This window comes from Pistacia vera, unplaced genomic scaffold, assembly GCF_008641045.1.
Source record: "Pistacia vera cultivar Batoury unplaced genomic scaffold, PisVer_v2 Contig40, whole genome shotgun sequence".
In the NCBI taxonomy this organism is placed as follows: domain Eukaryota; kingdom Viridiplantae; phylum Streptophyta; class Magnoliopsida; order Sapindales; family Anacardiaceae; genus Pistacia; species Pistacia vera.
Genome location: NW_022196224.1, coordinates 3,227,511 through 3,247,998, shown reverse-complemented (window position 1 = coordinate 3,247,998; position 20,488 = coordinate 3,227,511). Strand labels below are relative to the sequence as shown.

The window sequence follows — 20,488 nt, the reverse complement described above, 5'->3', positions numbered from 1 at the left end:
AAAAAAGCATGCATAATTTCTTCCCACTGAAGACCAAAAGAATTAACAACTATACCAAAATGCTAAGACCAGACAAGTCAGGTAGCGATTTAAGCAAAATCCATTAAGTCATAATAATAATAACATACTAAAGGAAAACCAAACAGTTGAACCACAATAGACAGACTTAACTAAATTTATTAAGAAGAATCTATTAATAAACTCCATCCAATCATGCAAAACAACCTTCTTGACAGCTATCTCCAAAACACTCATTGTGACATACAGAATGAACAGGTTGAGATCAAAATGTGAAGGACTCTAGCTATTTTTTTTTTTTTTTTAATTGTTACTCTAAGATTGCATGTAAGGTTACAAGGCTTGATGCCTAAAATGATTACTTTTCATTGATCATCCTAACATAATTCTTCCTATCACAAATGCTTCAAGCTTTTCATTAGGTTTAAGTACATAGAAATTGAAAATTGTCCAAAACTTAAGCAAATCCATAGAAAATAGAATTCTTGAGCATAATATAATGTTACCAGGTTCTCCTCGTTGTCATACACATATCATAACTCATTCTGACCACCATCGCTACCAGTCAAGCATCCCATGAGCAAAACAGATGAACATAATCATAAAGAGCAAAAAAACATAAATGACCAAGAGAATTGAAAAACCACGACACAACATTGCCTTTATAGCATTGACAAAAAGTTTACCAAAACCTCGTTTTAGATCAATAGTTTTAGAAAAGAATCACATCAACAAAGAATAACATGGGAAAAAAGAAAATAAAGAAACAACAACAAAGAAACAAGAACTATGAAACTTAGTTTTAACTGTAATTCACATATAGTCTTTAATCGCTTGTTAAAAAACAAGAATGGTGGAACAATTGTAAAAACTACCCAAAATCAGGTAATACATAAAAAACAAGGAAGATGGATAAAAGAAATAAACACAATAAAAATAAAATCGCATGATACAATAAACAAAAAGGAATTTAAATTGGCACATGACTTGTTTCCTCTGCTAGGTCTTTTAATTCTTCATCGACACCTAGTCCTCAGATGAATCATGAACCCAGTTTAACAAATGAACCCAGTCTTGTGCATGCATAGGACTCTTCATCAATCCTTCTAAAGGACAATGGAACAACATACTTACAATTGAACCCTCAGAAAACTGGAAGGAAATACTTTAGTATTGCACAATTACCGTCTTGATATAATCATCTGTTTACAATTTTGTGAAATAAAAACTACAACACTATACTATGCATGCAATGTTGAGCCAAAGCAGAGAAATATTATATACGTATTCGTCAAAGTCACAGCACAAGCCTGGATGCAAAAATACTTTAAAGAAAAAAAGCTTTCAATTAAAAAAAATGCTTTTCCATAACATTAATTAAGGTCTGCTGAAAAGTAAATGTGACCATTGACACTTTCTGCTACAGCATCTGGGAGCTCCAAAATTGTTTTCTTTCAACCTTGCAAACACATGTAATTTTTACAGTCAAGAAGTCCATTACTGAAAGTTAAACATTGAATTAAAGACTATAAAATAACATTATACTACCTCAATTTCAATACTACTTTTAGCATTCCTTGTCACATCTACAAAAGATCCTGCACTTTCAACCAGTGAAAAGCTCACAAGTTACACTGCCAAAAAATTGCCTTAAAAAATCAACGAATCCAAAACTTAATAAATATACTAATCAAACCACAATTAACGTCTAACAATTAGATATTATATTGGAAACTGTGGCACAAATTGGAGGCAAAAGAGAACAGGTTCCATCTCTTGTATGGTTCCTCAGTAATGGTCCAATGATTGTGGTTGGCGAGGAGGCATTTTTGGAACGTAAGGACATACAACTATACCTACAAGACTTTTTAACAGGATAGGTTGCATATTCATCATTGCAGAATGCTGGGTGATAGAACATAGCTCTGAGAAAAAGGCAAAAATTAGATTATCACCAAGAAAATTGAATAACTTCTGCAGTAGAAGCTAACATATTTTTTACAGAAACTGCTGCATTTGGGAGATCAAATTTTACTTCAGCTAAGAAAGTTTCAGGTGAAAAAAAAAAAGGGATAATTGCATGGGAAGAAATACCTTTGTAGCATTTTCAAGATCATCAAATGCTTTTGAAACAGGAGGACCTCAAACCTGAAAATCATTCGCAGCTTGCCTTTTGCCAAGACTCTCAAAAACAAACCTGAAAGCAATATCATACAAATGGCTCAAGTATTGCTTTTAACAATGCAGAAGTTGAAGGAAATTGTCATAAGGCTCAAGAACAATATAAACATCAAATTGACAAGAAGTTCAAACAGAGGTAATAATAATAGCTGTGCAACTAGTGTTTAAGGTGTACCAAAAGTCTGCACTTCCCCATGGCTCAACCACAATATAATGCTAACAGGTTCTCCCAGTTGTACTCCACGAATCATATCTCATGCTTACCACCTCCACATACAGTCAAGCATCCAATAAGCAAACCAAATGAACACAATCAAAAAGAGTAGAAGAATTTAAATGATTAAGAGAAACAAAAATCCACTATGCAATACATCAATATTGCTTGTATAGCATTGTGTAAAACTAACCAAATCCCTGTATTCCAAAATACCCAATAAAAAATCACATAAATAAGGAAAACATGGGAAAAAAAAGAAAAGAAACAAACATCAACCAGAAACAAGAAACAAGAAACAAGAACTGTTTCAAGAAGTCTTGAACTATAATTCACAGAGTCTTTAATTGCTTGTTGAAAAGCAACAATGGAAGAGGAATTGCGTGAACAACACAACATCAGTTAATACATAAAACAACGCAGATGCATCAAGGAAATAGGAACAGTACATGGTAATGTTAAGAATATCACATGACATAAATAAGGAAAACTAAATTGTTATACTGACACATATGATGGATAATGTCACCTCCCTGGATCTTTAGATTCTCCACACATGCCTACTCTGCAGAAGAATCATGGACTGAATTTGACTCCTGAACCCAGATTTATGCGTGCCTATAGACCAGGCTCACCTTCAATCCTTCTAAAGAACAATGGAACAGCGTACATACAGTTGTACCCTCACAAAGACCAGGCTCACCTTTAATCCTTCTAAAGAACAATGGAACAGCATACATACAGCTGTACCCTCAAATAACTGGCAGGACATAGTTATTTGAGTATCTGTTTACAGTAAAAAAATCACACATTCATTAATCAAATCAGTAACCAATGGAAGTGCAATAATTAATTTAAATCACAATGCTAATAACTTGGAAACATTTGAGGTGATAAATTGAAATGGGGAAATCACGACTTAGTCATGTCCATACACACATGAATAATAACAACAATAATAACCATTTAGGATTTGAACCAGTGTTTGCCCACGACACAGGCAGTTCCAATTTTAACATCCTGAAAGTTGGTATAATCAAGCAATCAGAACAAAAACACAAATTATGAAGTACCACCACAGAAACTTTGGGTCACAAACTTTGATGAGCTAGTCAAATTATGCAAAATAACTGTAGAAAAAACCAATTATCAGATAAAATAGTAATAATAATAATAATAAACACCAACCCACCAAATAAAACAACAAAAGACAAAATGAGAACCGAACCTGATAAGCGAAGGATCATGGGGTGAAGAGCAGAACAAGCAGAGAATCTATTTAAAGATGATTAAAAACGATATTTAACTTCGATCACAAAGCTGATTAAATATATCAAGTGCATAAATTGCCTGTTCCTAAATCAAATTAAAGGCACAGAGACAAGAACAAAACACAGCAGACTTTACCCTAAACGGTTAGCGTTTAATCAATGAGTCCGGATAATTTTTTCTTTGTAGCCACTGAACAGAGTAGCAGAATCCCTTAAGAGTAAAATTCCACAATATCCAGATTCATCCAACACAAGAGATAATAAAAACAACTAAAAAAAAATCAAAGATATAGTCTAACAAAATGATAGAATAATAAAAGTAGAAATACAGTGATAACAAATAAAAAGTAAACAGCAAAAGAAAAGAAGGAACAGTAACACCATCAATGGTACAAACCGATTTATAAAAGGAACTTCTCTCTAAGGCATCTGCACCTGTTAAGTGTTAACTCATTCCGCTATTTATGAACTTCACCACTTTAGTATCCCATAAATGTTGAAGGTGGCTGAGATCATCAAGAACTTCAACTGATACAAAGACGGTAAGAAAAATTGATTAGTGAAATTAGTTTCGAATTTCGAATTACCAAGAAATTAAAAAAAAATTACAAGAGAGACGAGAGCAATGAAGTTGAAAGAGACAAGAGAGACTAAAGCCTGCGAACAAAAATTACAAGTGAAATTATTTGTTAAGATGGTTTCGTGGAAATGATTGTTACCGTTTTGATTTTGAACAAAAATACAGTAATCCTTTGAATTTGATTTAAAAAAGACCCATAAAATGTATATATCACGTGTTTAGGTAAAAATACAATTAAAAACACTACTAACAGTTACTTTTTTAAATTGAAATTGAAAAATAGTAATAGAAATAGAAACTGGAATACGAATACAAATGGAATTTGAATAAGAATTAAGAATAATAATAGAAACAGGAATAAGTATAGGAAGGGAACTGGAATAAGAATAGAAATAGAAATTGGAACAGAAATAACAAAGGGAAGAGAAATAGATATGGAATAAAAATAAGAATTAGAATACGAATATAAACTAAAATAGAATAAAAATAAAAATAGGAATAGGAATAAAATAAGAACAATAATAGAAATGAAAAAAAAAAAATAGAAATAGAAACTGATATACAATTACAAATCGGAATAGAAATAGAAATAAGAATAAAAACTGGAACATGAATAAAATCTGGGAAAGAAAGTAGAATAGGAAAAAAAGGGGATATAGGAATAGGTAGACCTGGCAAAACACTATCTGTACCCGCGGATAAATGGGTACCCGCATCCAACGGATGGGTACAAGTAGACCATCATTCGACCCGTATGAAATTGACCCGTATGAGATCCGCCCGTGAAAATAACAGATGGACCGGATCATACCCGCGGGTACTCGCATTTTACTTTAAAAAAAAAATTCAAAAACCGAAAAACATTTCTCTCTCATGCTGCTCTGCCATCACCCATCATTACTCATTAAACTCACCCTTCTTTTTCTCTCTCTTTCTTCATCAATGCTTCTATGAGTACTGTCATCTTCCATTAAACTCCATCTCTCTTTTTCTCTCTCTTTCTTCATCAATCCTCCTTCTTTCTTACAGCTCCTAGCCCACGCATATTTTTCAGCCATCTCTGATCTCTGTCACGCAGACATGCAACCATCTCTCCAGTCGGTAGTTGCCTATTTTGCCATTTCTCCTTCACGCAGCCATCTTGCACGCCGATGCCTAATCATTTCTCTCAATCACAAAATTTCGAGTTCTCTTGCTGCCATCTCTAATCTCTCTCACGCAGCCACCTCACCCAAAACCAGAACCCTCACGCCCAATCTAAAACCTGCACAACCCAATATTTGACACCAAACCAAAATTTACGGTAGTGAGTTCTAGGGTTTTGTTTTTTTTTTTTGTTTCGGTTAGTTCAATTTTGTTTACTGAAACGTGGGAGACCATTCAGAATTGATGAGTTTTACTATTATCGCTTGTGGGATGCTTTTATTATTTGTTGATTTAAAGTTTTTTCTTATCGAGTATGTATATCTATTGCCCACTTAGTAACAATTTATTAAATTATTGTATATTTTAATTGGTCTTGTTTAATTAATGTTTATGCTGCTAAATTTGATAATTGAGAAAAAAACAAAAATCACTTTATGCGGGTGACCTGCGGGTTGACCCGTACCCGTACGGGTGGGTTCGGGTCATACATATAGCTACCTTTACAAAAAAATTACCCGTGAACCCATGCCCGTTTCACTCGTGACTCGTTACTACCTGGTCCATACCCTCCTGACCCGCCCGTTTGCCAAGTCTAAATACGACTAGTGATGTCAATGAAAATGAGAATAAGAATGCATATGTAAATCCAGATAGGAGTAGGAATTAAAGTAAGAACGAGAATTGAAAAATGAATTGAAACTGAAATAAGAACGAGAATTAAAATCGAAATATATAATAAAATAAGAATAGGAATTGGAATTGGAATCTGAATAATAAATAGAACAAGAACAATAATAGAAATAGAAATTTAAACTGAAATTAAATTTAAGAATTCAAAATTAAAATTTAGATTTCAATAATGAATTTGAAATCCACTTTATCAGTCTGCATAAAAATTATTAGGACCAACATTATAAATTCTAAATACACCTTTATTCTATTTAACATTTTGTTTTAATTTTTTGAAATATTCCCAAATATAGTTATTTTTACTAATCTTAATTCTCAAAATGTTTAAAGGATATATTTAACTATAAAATCATATGACTTAACTTAATTGTCGTAATGAAAATAACAAGGACAAAAATGGTTAGAATTCGCTAGACTACCAAGTCTAGCACTATCTAACGTAGTCAAGCATGTTTTAACTAAACTATTAAATTGTACAATTAAATGATAGAATCGAGTTAAACTGTCGAGTCTAACATATTTTAACGTTATATATTAGGAATGTATCATTTGTTGTTTCATTAAGCGTATAATTGGTAAATTATTGGATTTTTTGAATAAATTTGTCATTTAAATAAATTTAAATTTGAAGAAGAAAAAGTAAAGAAGAAAATTAAGTTCAAATTTGATATTGGAAAAGATGTGTAAACAAAAAAATCGAATTAAATTTATAATTTTAATATATTTAAATAAATATTTAGCATTACCGTTTGATGTAATTTTTGCCATTTCAGGAGAGAATTTACAAGTATTTAAGGATCTTGACAATAATAGACTGAAACCGAGGGGAAAAATAATGAACTTATCTGCAAGATACAATTTAAATTTGCGACACTAATTTATAAAGATCTTCCAAGTTGTTAAAATTGAGTAAATGACTTTTTTCCTACCCAAGGTTTGCCTTAATGACATTTTTGACCCAAAAAGTTTCAAAATATCACTTTTCTACCTAAAGTTTATATTCTGTTAATATCCAAAATACACTTCAGTTTTTTTAGCCGATGTTCGACGAGCTACCAAGACAGGGTAAGAGGGGTTTTGTTGAGTAGAGGCTGGTATATCGAATGGTTGTGGCTAATTGAATATTCATTGTTGGAATCAATCAAAAATCAACTAAGAACAGGAACCCTAACTTTGCAGTGGCTGGCAATCGGTGAGAAATCAAATGCTGGAGTAAGAGGGGTTTTGTAGAAAGGAGACTGAAGGTTCAAATGATGGTACAGATAGAATTATTGCCACCAGAATTGGCTTTGGGTAGTAACAGAATATTAAAGTGGTATTTTTAAACTTTTTTTAGTTTTTGTGGAAAAGTGTCATTAAGGTAACTCTTGGGTGGGAAAAAGTCATTTACTCTGTTAAAATTCTTATGGACTCCAATTATTTAAGGATAAACGTTAAGGACGTCAGTGTTATTTTCCCATTAGTTTATCATAATTCCTATTATTTATAATAATATCTGCCAAACTATTTGTCATCCTCGCATCAAAAAAAGGATTTTGGTACTTAATTCCACTGAAAGAATAAGAATGGGAATCTGGGTAGTAAGGGCTCCTCTTCCTCTTGGTGTAGGAGCATTGAATTGTAATAATAAGAGTTTGCATTTGTAGTAGAGAAGAAAGAGACTTAACCTTATCACTTGTACTACTAGCACCAGCACCAGTACTAGTGTATTGGAGGTTAATGAGATACGAAAAAGATGCAAAAAATGGCAATGAAAGGGCCTGTACTCCATTAATTACTTGGTTTCTCCTAATCCTAATTCACTTTCCAATTCTTCCTTACTTCTTGTTCATGGCTTTGATGCCTCTATTCCTTACTAGCACAGGTTACTTTTCAATATTATCATTCTTATAATTTGTTTTATATGCAATACCAACCACACATTTCATTATTTGGATACATATCTGGTGTGTGTGATTCTTCCATCAAGCTCAAGGAGTTGCGAGGTAATAGCTCGACCCAGAATCAGTCCGACTCTATTGATTGTCCGACCTAGCATAAGCTCATTGAGATATAGCTGACCTAGCACAAGCTAGTCGCAAACGATCTGAATGATCATTCAATCAATTCCCAGATAATTTTAGATCCAAGATATCTCAAGAATGATTAGATTGACAACAATCCGTGCACAATCACAAGAATATCAGAGTCGCATTTCAATTTAATTGTAATCCCTTAATTTTGCTTTTTCATTTGTACAAACTTCGTATATAAACCCCCTCAAATGATGAGGAAAGGGTTGAAAAATACTCCTAGAATTACCACTGTAAGCTCACACAACAAATACAAAGAACAATGGACGTAGGCTTAAGAGTTCATCTTGCCGAACCATTTTAAAATCCTTCTTTGCCATTTACATTACTGCATTCATTATTCATCCATTGCTAGTTATCCGGAATCACACACATACCGGTTCTAATCTCGCCAAGGTCGATTGGATCACTCTAGTTGGTGTAGATTTTTGTATCAACAATATCTATCTATCAACTAAATTAGAATTTTTCTATCAGGAACATTACTGTAGTGGAAAAGAACTACACTGTTTATGCCATTGACCTTCTTGGGTTTGGTGCTTCAAATAAGCCTGCAGGTTTCTCATATACCATGGAGGCATGGGCTTAGGTAACCTACATCATATTCACATTTTTATGGGCTCAAGTTTTTATCTGTTCTTTGGATAATTGAGTTTTATCTTATATTTCGTTTTGAAAGTTGTTGATTATTTGTTTTGATTAATGGGGTTTGTGAGTTTTGGTGACAAATCTTGGAATCATGGAAATTTTTATCATTAAATTATTTATCCTTTGTTTAACCCACATCAATTTCTTATCCACTGGGAATATTCATGCTAATTAACCTCATACTCATTGCATACAGTTAATATTGGATTTCTTGGCTGAAGTTGTTCGGAAGCCAACTGTGCTTATAGGGAACTCTGTTGGAAGTCTTGCTTGTGTGATTGCTACCTCAGGTATGCTTGGTTGCAAAGAAAACAGTTGCTCCTAATATTAGCCTTTTTGTCATCTGGGGTTTTGCATTTATGCTTATTTTACTTCCCCTACAAGAGTCTAGTCAAAATCTTGTTCAAGGGCTTGTGTTGTTGAATTGTGTTGGTGGCATGAACAATAATGTAATTGTTGATGATTGGAGGATCAAGCTATTACTACCTTTGCTTTGGTTCTTTGATTTTTTTGTTGAAGCAAAGGGTGATTGCTTTCGCAATCTTCGAGCATGTGAAACAAAGGTATTATTAGTATATCAATATCCAATCTGATGATCATTGTTCAAAAATGTCTAAGATAATGAAAAAAATTATTCTAAAATTTATGGCTCGGCTATGTAGAGATAGTCTGAGGAATGTTTTACAATCGATCTATGGAAATAAGGAATCTGTGGATGATGTACTTGTGGAGGTATATATTGTTGTTTTATCAATGCCATTGCCATTTTAATATAATCTCTCACAAAACATCTTCTCAGGATTAATCTATTTACTTGAAAATTGTAGATTGTTATGTGTTGTTAAGCTATTGATAGTACACGTTACTATATTTTAATAACTGTCATTTCTCTTAGCTGTAATTTGACTTGGCTTGGTCAAAGTGGTTGTTGATTGAATAAGTCTTTGGACTGTTGAGGCACGTGGCCTTTGTTCCTCTATTTTAGTAATAATTTTAGGAGTTAGTTTTGACAATTAGCTCACTCTTTTATGTATTAAAGTTGTTGATGCTTTCAATAAGATATAACCATTTTTCTAATCGAACAAGTGTGAATTGGAGGACTTTGGCACCTCGAAGCTCCAAAACTTTTTTTTTTTAATTTTCCTTTCCAGTAGCTATCATTTGGTGCCAGAGCCTTGTTCCTACAACATGGCTAATGGGACCTGCAATGCTCAACTAACAGAAGTTGTATCCACTTTAAGAGGTGAAACAACTCAATTAAAGGCAGAACAAAAATGCCAGGGAACTCTACTGGAAGCCATTTTACAATAGATTAACCAACTTGCCACAAGCTACGATCAGCTAGCTGTTACCTTGGGAAATTCAAAAATTGGTGAGGAATCTTCTAAGGATGAGGTTTTGCAACTCAAGGAAAATCCATTATTTGAGGGAGGTGGAGCCATCCAAGCTAGAACTTTGCGATTGGAGTTTCCGAAGTTTGATGGATCGGGATCAACTGAATGGATTCTCAAAGTTGAACAATTCTTTTCATACAGTAATACTCTAGATGAACAAAGGTTTCAAATTGCAGCATTCCACATGGAAGGTAAGACACTCACTTGGTATTGCTGGCTTATGGATGCAACCCCTATTCATACTTGAGAAGAATTTGTCAAGGCGCTTAAAGTCCACTTTGGACCGACGACATATGAGGATCCTGTCGGAGCCTTCACCAAACTCAAACAAACTACTAGCGTAGAGGATCATCAGACCCAATTCAAAATTCTGTCCAATAAAATTGAGGCTACTTTGCATCTTTTAACTATTGGAGGTTATGATTTGGTGTTAGGAGGGGATTGGTTGAGACGTCTTGGACCAATCTTATGGAATTTTACAAACCTTACCATGCAGTTTCCTTTTAATGGTTCCACTATTCGACTACAAGGTATAAGGCCCGCTGAGACAAATTTGGAAGAAGAGGAAAAAATTAGTAAATGCACCAGATACTTTGGGAAAGGAGTATGGCCCCAATTGCTAGAAGTTGACAAACCAAAATCCATGATTCCCATTCCACTAGGTATTCAAGAACTCTTACAAGAATTTGCAAGAGTTTCCTCTGAGCCAACTAGTTTACCCCCACCTAGAAGCCATGACCATAAAATTCCATTGAAGGAGGGAACTCAACCCACATGTGTGCGGCCCTATAGATATCCGTATTATCAGAAGGAAGAAATTGAAAAGATAGTTCGAGAGATGTTGTCTAGTGGAGTCATACAAACAAGTCAACCCTTACTCCTCTCCGGTGCTACTGGTGCAAAAAGCTAATGGTGGTTGGCGAATGTGTGTGGATTATCAGGCGTTGAATAAGGATATTATTAAAGATAAGTACCATATCTCTAATATTGAGGAATTATTAGATGAATTGCATGAGGGCTATTATTTTTCCTAAATTAGATTTATGATCTGGGTATCACCAAATCCGAATGAATTCTGATGATATCCACAAAACTGCCTTCAGAACCCATGAGGGACACTACGAGTTTTTGGTTATGCCCTTTGGGCTTACCAATGCTCCATCTACTTTCCAAGCATTAATGAATGAAATATTTAGAGCTTATCTTCGAAAGTTTGTGTTTGTGTTTTTTGATGACATTCTCATATATAGTGCAACTTTGGAAGACCACTTGTGTCATCTAAAAATTGTTTTGGAAATTCTAAAAACACATCAATTGTATGCAAAGGCTTCAAAATGTGTATTTGGCAGCCCAGAGGTGGAGTATTTGGAACAACTACTTTCCAAGGATGAGGTTAAAGTAGATCCTCACAAAATCTTTGCTATGTTGAATTGGCCAATACCTACAAGTCTTAAGGCTTTAAGCGGATTTTTTGGACTTACTGGATACTATAGAAAATTTGTCAAGGGATATGGTGAGATTGTGACACCCCTTAAGAATTTGCTTAAAAAGAACTCTATCATTTGGACTGAACAGGTACTCAAGCTTTTAATCAATTAAAGGAAGCAATGACAAAACCACTGGTGTCATGGTTGCCTAATTGTTCAAAAAAATTTATTATAGAGTGTGACACATCTGGAGATGGTTTAGGAGCAGTTCTTATGTAGGAAGGAAGACCGTTAGCCTATTTCAGCTAGGCACTGAAGGGAGAAAGTTTGTTTCTCTCTACCTATGAGAAAGAACTAATGGCATTATTTATGGCTTTTTGAAAATGGAGGCATTATTTGTTTGGTTACACATTGACGATACGCACGGATCAACAAGCCTTGAAACATTTGTTAGAGTAGAAGGTGGGTACTCCAGCTCAACAAATATGGGTTTCTTAATTATTGGGGTATGATTTCATAGTGTAATATAAAAGTGGCAAGACAAATAAAGTGGCAGATGCTCTCTCATGGATACATTCTGCAGAAGGTCAAAGTATCACAAACATGGTGTCGATGCAAAGTCATGTAGTTAGTGAAATAAGGGCCACATGGATGGATAAGCTACGCAAGACTTACCCACAAGATCCCCAATTGCAAGATATGATTTATTGCTTCCAGCAGGGGAACTTGGATTCAACCAAATATCAGTACCGAAATGGGTTGTTTTTCTATAAGGGAAAACTGCATTTAGGAACCATGGTACCAATCCAACAGTAGATCTTATGTCAATTTCACAACAGTCCATTGGGAGGTCACTTGGGGCTTCTAAAAACATATTCTAGAATTAAAAGAGAATTCTTCTGGCATGGGTTAAAACAAGATGTTCAGGCTTATGTGAAGAAGTGTGATACTTGTCAATGAAACAAAATAGAAACTCTCCATCCTGTTGGTCTTCTTCAACCCTTGCTTATTCCTGCTCAAAACTAGACTACTATCAACATGGATTTTGTTGAAGGACTACCACTTTTAGGAGGCCGTAATGTTATCATGGTAGTAGTAGACATGTTTAGCAAATATGCACACTTTGTGTCTCTTTCACATCCATATACTGCCATAACTATAGCCCACAATTTTAAGGAAAATGTTTTCAAATTACATGGCCTACCCCAATCCATAGCCAGTGATCAAGATCCTATTTTCACAAGTCAATTTTGGAGGGAGCTATTTCGAATTTGTGGCATTAAACTACTTCTCAATTCTTCATATCATTTGCAGACTAACGGGCAGACAGAGGTGATGAATCGGGGCATGTTATCTACGTTGTTTTTCTGGAGATAGGCCAAAAGATTGGGCTCGCTGTCTTTTTTTGGTAGAATATTCTTACAATACTTTAGTCCATACTTCAACCCAAAGTACTCCATTCAAAGTAGTGTATGGATTTCCTCCACCTTGGATGCTTCCCTTTGAACTAGGCTCCACCTGCGTGCAAGCTGTGGAAGATGAATTAAAGAGCCGAGACTTTGTAATGACCTTACTTCAAGAGAATTTACAAGAAGCCTAAGCCAAATTGAAATTTCTTACTGATTAAAAAAAAAAAAAAAAAAAAACTGAGAGGGAGTTTGTGGTAGGAGATTGGGTTTATTTGAGGTTGAGGCCATATCGACAGAAGTCATGCAAAGGAATCTTAAACTTTCTCCCTGTTATTATGGTCCATTTCAGGTGCTCCAGAGAATTGGAAATGTTGCATATAAGCTAGATCTACCAAAGGAATCTTGAATACATCATGTATTCCATGTCTCATGTCTTAAGAAGAAGTTGGGATCTCATGTTGTTCCATCCTCAGATTTACCTCTTGTTGCTGCCAGTGGAGCCCTAATACCTGAACCTGATAAGATCTTAGAAAAAGGGGAATCAACCTGGTGTGGAGATTTTAATTTAATGGAAAGGGACTATAGTTGAGGATGCGACATGGGAAGATTTTGAAGACATTCAAAAAAAAGTTCCCTGACCTTGTGGGCAAGGTCCTTTAAAAAAGGAGTTGTGTTATGTATTGTCAAGCTATTGATAGTACACGTTACTATATTTTAATAAGTGTCATTTCTCTTAGCTGTAATTTGACTTGGCATGGTCAAAGTTATTGTTGATTGAAAATAGAAACAGTAATTCATAAGTCATCCCGCAAGTGGAGCCCTAAAACTTTCTAAATTTCTTCCTTTTGATAATACGAATATCTACAGGGTCATACACAAGTGGGTTGAGCTCCCTCCTTCAATGGAATTTTATGGTCATGGCTTCTAGGTGGGGGAGGGGGGGATGATCGCACTGTAAGAGGATACAGTGATGCCAGTTTTCAAACAGACAAGGATGACTATAGATTGTAGTCAGGATATGTGTTCTATCTAAATGGGGCTGCAGTGAGTTGGAAATGTTCAAAACAAAGCATTGTAGCAAATTCTACAATGGAAGTTGAGTACATAGCATTGAATGATGCAGCCAAAGAGGTTGTTTGGATCAAAAAGTTCATCATAGAACTTGAAGTGGTTCCGAGCATTATTAATCCAGTCGTGCTTTACTATGACAACAATGGTGTCGTAACTCTGGATTTTCCACACCGCTCAAATCTCCAATCAAATTTTCATTCAATTTATATTTATATTTATATTTATAATGTATTCATATTATTATTTATTTATTTATATTATTCAATTTTTTCTATTATTCAATATCATTTCTTACTCATATTATTATTTAATTTTTTTTCATTTTAATTATTTATTATTTTATCATAAATTTATAATGGATTCCCAAAATGATACATTCGGAGGATAATCCCCAACTGAGTTTGACGTTCCATCCACCGAAGAAATTGAAGGGTTCAATCCATTTTCACCATTTCCTCCAGAGGCAGCAACTGCAATTGAACAACCATATTCAATCGGGACGAGGTATAGCCAAACACAAATGAGCTGTGACTCAACGGGCACGAGCATGGCCTAACCCCCTCGACCATCAAAGAGGGTCGTGTCCAACGTATGACGACACTTCACCAAATCAAAACGGCCAAAGAAAAATTGGGAGGGGGAAGAATCGTGTGAGGTATGTAATTTCTGTGGAATCATTATTGGCGCTAAGAAGGAGACTTCGACAATGCGACGTCACTTGGAGAAGAAGCACCCTCAAATAATGTAGCTGTCTAGTATATCTTCAACCTGATCAAGTAGGCAAATTTAAACTCAACATAATTTTAATCCACAATCCTCAACTCTCTCAACATGGCAATACAATGCACATGTTGCACGAGAAGAAATAGCAAGATTCATAGTTGCTACAGACTCTCCCATTTGTTTATCTAAAATTCCTTATTTTATTCACATGATTAAAAGTATATTTTGTCCAGTATATACCCCTGTTAGTAGAAGTACAAGTAGAAATATATAATAAAACTTTATAACAAAATAAATACTAAACTTAAAAATGAATTTCAAAATTTTAGGAATATATCTATTGCACTTACATCAAACATATGAGCTTGTAGATCAAAAACAAAATTTTTAACTGTCACAGTACATTTTTTATATCATAGTAGGGGTTTACAACAAAAATTGATGGGTTTTAAACCATTATATGAAAATCATAATGCTAACACTATTTATTTTACAATTCTTGAAGTTTTACAAAAATACGTATTAACTGATAGAGTTGTAGCACTAACACTTGATAATGCAGCTGCTAACACCGCGAGAATCTCTTTATTTTAAAAGAGCTTGGATCCACGTGGTGAAGGAAATTTTTTTCACTAGAGATGTGCTTGCCACATTATCAATTTGATTGTTAAAGCAGATTTAGATGTTATACATTCGGAGATGGAAATGGTGTGCACGACTATCGGATTGATCATTGGCGGTAGCAATAAAAGATGGCATGAGTACGTCAAATATTGTAGGCAAGAGGACCCATCAGTTCGACCTTTGAAGTTATGTACGGACATGCCTATCCTTTGGATCTCCACCTACTTGATGTTGGAAAAGGTTTTGCCAACCGCAAGACAAATTACAGATTCCATCAACCGAAAGAACCATCCAGAGAAGTTGTCAGCTATGACGATTGGGCGGTTTGTGAACTTTTTTATTCATTTCTTAAATTTTTTTATGATTCTACTAATACATTAAGTGGTATTTATTATGTGACTACTAATTTAGCGTTGGATATTTCACTTCAAATTTTTAAAACTTTTGGTAAATATAGATATAATGACGTTTTAATGGAAATTGTTTTAAAGATGGAAGAAAAATACGAGAAATATTGGTTAGATATTCCATTCTTATATGGATTAAGCATTCTTGTAGATCATACATTTAAATTACACGTAGTTAACTGTATAATTTCTTAGATAGGCCACCATTTAAGGCATGATTATATGTCTTATTTGACTAACGTTAAGCAAAAATTGGCAAGCTTTTTTTCTTTATATCAGAACAGGTACAGTGGAAGTGGAACATCCAGGAGAGACGATCAGGACCTTGATGAAGACCTCCATCAAGGATCGAGCATGTGGATGTGTATGGAACATGGCGGAAGTAATAGCTCTAGCTCTTTCATACATGGACCAAATGAGCTGAATCGATACCTACAAATGGACCTGTCCTACATGACGAAGAAGGAGAAATGTGAGATGGATTTGCTTCAATGGTGGAACCAACATCAAAGTCGATTCCCTATTGTAGCCCAAATGGCATGTGGCATTTCATCTATGCTAGTTTTTACAATTGCATCCAAGTCAACATTTTCAACGAGTGGCCAGATTGTTGAAGATAGAAGATGCTCTTTAACATATGAGATGATTGGAATGATAATGTGTTTATAGGATTGGACTCATGCAGAGAGAAGACTACAACAATATCCTGAAGATCCCGAACTACTCGAACTCTTTAGGAACACAGATTTTAATGATTTAAATATTGTTGACGATGAAGATGAATAATTTAATAAAAAAATTTATTTAATTGTTCATTTGTGAAGCGTGAATGTGTGAATATTACATTTATGTTAAAATTAACCATTAATTAATTAATTATTTATTTATTTTTAAAATTAATTAAATTGTTAAAAACTTACTAATCTACCCTGAAAATTACTGACCTCCCTACATAATTTTATTTCTCCCCTAAAATATAAAAAAGATAGGGGGAAAATAAAATTTTATAGGCCCATCGGACCAGTCAGGGTCCTAAAATTGCTCATGGGTCTAGGACCGGTCCCAGGCCCATGAGCGACTAGTCCCAAACGGGCCCAGTCCCAAACGGGCCTAGTCCCGGGCCCGCTTGGGACTGATCCTTGACCAGGATTTCAATCTTGAATTGTTGCTAGATTATACTTAAGTTTCGCTTTCTTTTATCTAAATTCTGAAGAATATATTTACCTTTTTTCCTACAAATTTGGAACATTGACATAAAATATTTTACATTTGTGCAAGGCATGAAGCCTCTTAGGTAGAATTTCTCGTTGGGTGAAATAATCTCTTCATTTTCCATCACTATGTGGTGCTAATGTGCAAATGATAACCATCTCCGCATAGAAACTACCTGCTTCTCTATAAAACTTCAAATACCCATCCCACACTTTCCTAGATTCTGAGCTGCCTGCCATTGGATTGAAGATAGTAATAGTTGATTTAGAACATTGATTTTTCTGAAGAAAAATCCTCAATGATCGAAAAAGTAGAAGTTGTATCAGCAGAAGAAAAGATGCTCATTTACTTTCAGTCCCTGTCAATACCTGAAAGTGGCATAGTAATTTGCTTAGACCTGAAAGCTACTATTTGTTTCTTAGCTAGTGACAATCCAAATGCTGAAACTAATATCAAGTTCAAAATGGTGGTGGCAGTGAGTCGCTGGTGAACCTCCACCCAACCCCAACCTAGCCTACTCCTTGAAATATAATTGCTTGATTTTCCAGAGAATGAATGACATCTTTATGCACCCATTTTTAAGTTTACTGTTGGTCTAAGTCCCAAATGCGGGGCTATGCTTGTATTAGCACCAACCTGTTCCCTTTTTACGCGGGTTCAATAGTTGATTCTGAGCAAATTGATGATTTTGTGAATAATAGATATAAGTTATTGTTTTCTATATAATGTGACGTGGCAATACCCTTGTATTGCTATATCATTCATCATCATTTATTGTGTATTTATTAACTTGACTTTTATATTAATTTATTTAGTTAATATATCACATCACTTTGAATGAAAAATTTTGTATAAACTCTTTGTAAGTGTAGTATTATTCTAGTGAAAAGTAGCTAATAAAAGTTTTTTTTTTTAATTATTATAACTATCTTTTATGTTTTTATATAATGTGTAGATAAATGACAAGACTTTGGGGAAACAAGAACTTGTTCTTACATGAAGTAGTTTGGGTAGAACCGCATATGATTTATGTGAAGAAATTGTGAGTTTTTTGGGTTATTTACACTTTAATCCTTACAATTTGGAGTACATTCAGTTACCTCCAGTACTACTAGATATGACTACTTTAGTTCAGGTGAGATATTTTTTTTTTTTAATAAGAAGTCTATAATACCTCTATTGTTTCATTCACATGTTACTAGGAATGAATAGAATATAAAAATAAAAAATTAAAGAGTTTTATGTTTTGAAATTTTTATGTTGCTCAATGGAGTTTTAGTTTTGATGATTCTTTGTATATATAATTATGATGAGTGATACTTAGATGATGTTTTGAACATTTCGTGATTGTGAAACTAAATAGGTTTCAAAATATGTTAAAAATGATCCATATTATATTTGGATATCAACCATTATGAAACAATGTTTTGAAAACTAGAGTAGGCCTCGACTCGGTCAAGGGCCTGGTTCACGGTTTGACCAAGCTAACCTTAATGGTCCAAAAAGTTTGAAATCTTACAAAAACACCCTTGAAGTCCCAACAAGTTTGAACTATAACATATACACCCCTGCGAAATGTTTGGGTTTTGAATTTTCCGGCCAAATTCCAACTGATTTTGGTGGCTAAAATTCAATTCGACACCACCACCTTAACCACCGTCTTCACTCTACAAAACCCCTCTAACCTTGGAACTTGGTAGCCTCCCGTTTGCTAGTCATGACTCATGTATTGGGTTGATTTTTCAGGCCAAATTTTGACTGATTTCGGTGTCCAAAATTCAATCCGACACCACCCTTTGAACCACCGACCTTCCTTCTGCAAAACCCCTCTAACTTTGGCACTTGATAGCCCCTTGTTCACTGGCGGTAAGATTAGGGGTTTGGGTGAACAGTAAAATTAGAAATTTATACTAGAGAGGATGCCGGTCAACAGTCAAATCGATCGATCCGGTTCAGTTTTTAAAACAATTTTATGAGAAATGAACTTTTTCTGTAAGTGTATCATATGCTTTACTTCTTTTTTTTTTTTTTTTTTTTTTTTTTTTTATTACATTTATTCATTTTAATAACATGTGAATAAGACAATGGGGGAATTAAAGAAATTTTGTTGAAATGTTTCTGAGCTAGACTAAAATGTTTGTTCCTATGGTTTCGGAGGTAATTCAATATACTTCAAACTTAAGGACGAAAAATAACCCAAGTTTTTTTGGTTGGGTTGCAAAAAATCAATCACATGTTACAAGGATAAGATATTTAATTTGTCAAATGCTTCGGTGTTTTGCGATATGAAGGAAAAAAAAAAACCACCTTGTGGGAATTTCCTTTTATAAACAAGTGGGAGTAGAAAGAGAGATTGTGTATAGAGAAACATACATATTTATATATATATATATATATATATAATATTTATATATGGATTGCGTCTTATATTAAGAAGTTAGTTTGCTTAGAAGTGGATATGGGGCATAGGAACACCCAACCTACCCCATTTTGTATCTAATATGGGGGGGTTTGGGCAAGTACATTTGGGGTGGATCCCACTCCGATCCACTTTGAATGAATTCATGTATATCATGTTTAATATTATCATTATAATATATTTTTTAATAATTATTTTTGCGTATAATTATCATAATATTATTATAAATAATCGAATTTTTTTATGTTTATCAAATTTTTTGTAATATGTTTGGATATTAAAAATTAATTTATGACATAATTAAATCTATGCTTTAGTGATTGTCTTTTTTTTTTTTTTTTTTTTTAAATAACAAATTTATCAATAAATCTTTTTTAAAAGTCTTGTGAGAACTATTTTAACAAATTATCTCAATTACGTTCTATGTAATCATTAAACAGAGCATTATCAAATATTATATCATTATATATTCATCCAACGAAGTCATACTTAGAGTTATGTGATTTTACTATTTATAACTCAAATCTAATAAATTTAGGTTTTGATTGTTTATTTTCTTTTCAAATTGTCACTTAATTCTAGAAAAAAGATTTCTTACTTAAATCTAAAATATGAAAACTTTTTTATGAACACATGAACCTAATTACCTAAATACCTCTAATCATAACAAATTTAAAACTAAATAAAAATGTTTAAAAAGTGTCCTATAATTTATTTTAGTATAACACTTTTTAATTAAATTTCTTAATAATTAATTAAGTTCCCAATTGCCAGAATCCAGTGTCAGCTATTAGATTCCAGTTGTTGGAAAACTTTAGTAATAATATTGGTATCAATTGATAAGAAATATAGGGTTATTTGTTGTATTATTTATTAAGGGGAGAATAGTCTTTTCATTATTTCCTTTGTTAGCCTATTATAGTCTCTTTGTATTTAGGTTAAATCATTCTTTGTATTGATTGTATTGTGCAGTATCAATGAA

At 33.8% G+C, this 20,488-nt stretch overlaps 1 protein-coding gene across 8 annotated transcripts; it reads right to left on the bottom strand.

Moving 5' to 3' along the window:
* Positions 1–1,208: 1,208 nt before the first annotated feature.
* On the bottom strand, positions 1,209–4,325 carry LOC116141710. Of its 8 annotated transcripts, none has more exons than XR_004129855.1 (5): positions 4,294–4,325; positions 4,082–4,212; positions 3,642–3,688; positions 2,375–3,543; positions 1,209–2,215 (listed from the first exon to the last, which is right to left on the bottom strand). XR_004129855.1 is itself a non-coding variant. In XM_031427193.1 (4 exons), exons 2-4 carry the CDS (start codon positions 2,448–2,450, stop codon positions 1,727–1,729), a joined length of 396 nt encoding a protein of 131 aa, XP_031283053.1. In that variant the 5' UTR covers positions 2,451–3,199; positions 4,082–4,246; the 3' UTR covers positions 1,209–1,726. The 8 variants fall into 8 exon arrangements, 1 of the variants encoding a protein (XP_031283053.1); XR_004129857.1 differs by lacking the exon at positions 4,294–4,325 and having other exon boundaries at positions 1,209–1,477; positions 1,567–2,215; positions 4,082–4,246; XR_004129860.1 differs by lacking the exon at positions 4,294–4,325 and having other exon boundaries at positions 1,209–1,616; positions 2,113–2,215; positions 4,082–4,246.
* Between the last annotated feature and the right edge of the window lie 16,163 nt (positions 4,326–20,488).

Bases quoted from the DNA above. Each gene is read 5' to 3' on its own strand.
- LOC116141710 (XM_031427193.1), bottom strand. From the start codon at position 2,450: ATGATTCGTGGAGTACAACTGGGAGAACCTGTTAGCATTATATTGTGG. The intron at 2,216-2,374 runs GTACACCTTAAA...TATTGCTTTCAG, and splicing joins TGGGGAAGTGCAGACTTTTG to GTTTGTTTTTGAGAGTCTTG. The intron at 1,944-2,112 runs GTATTTCTTCCC...CCTTTTTCTCAG, and splicing joins ATCTTGAAAATGCTACAAAG to AGCTATGTTCTATCACCCAG.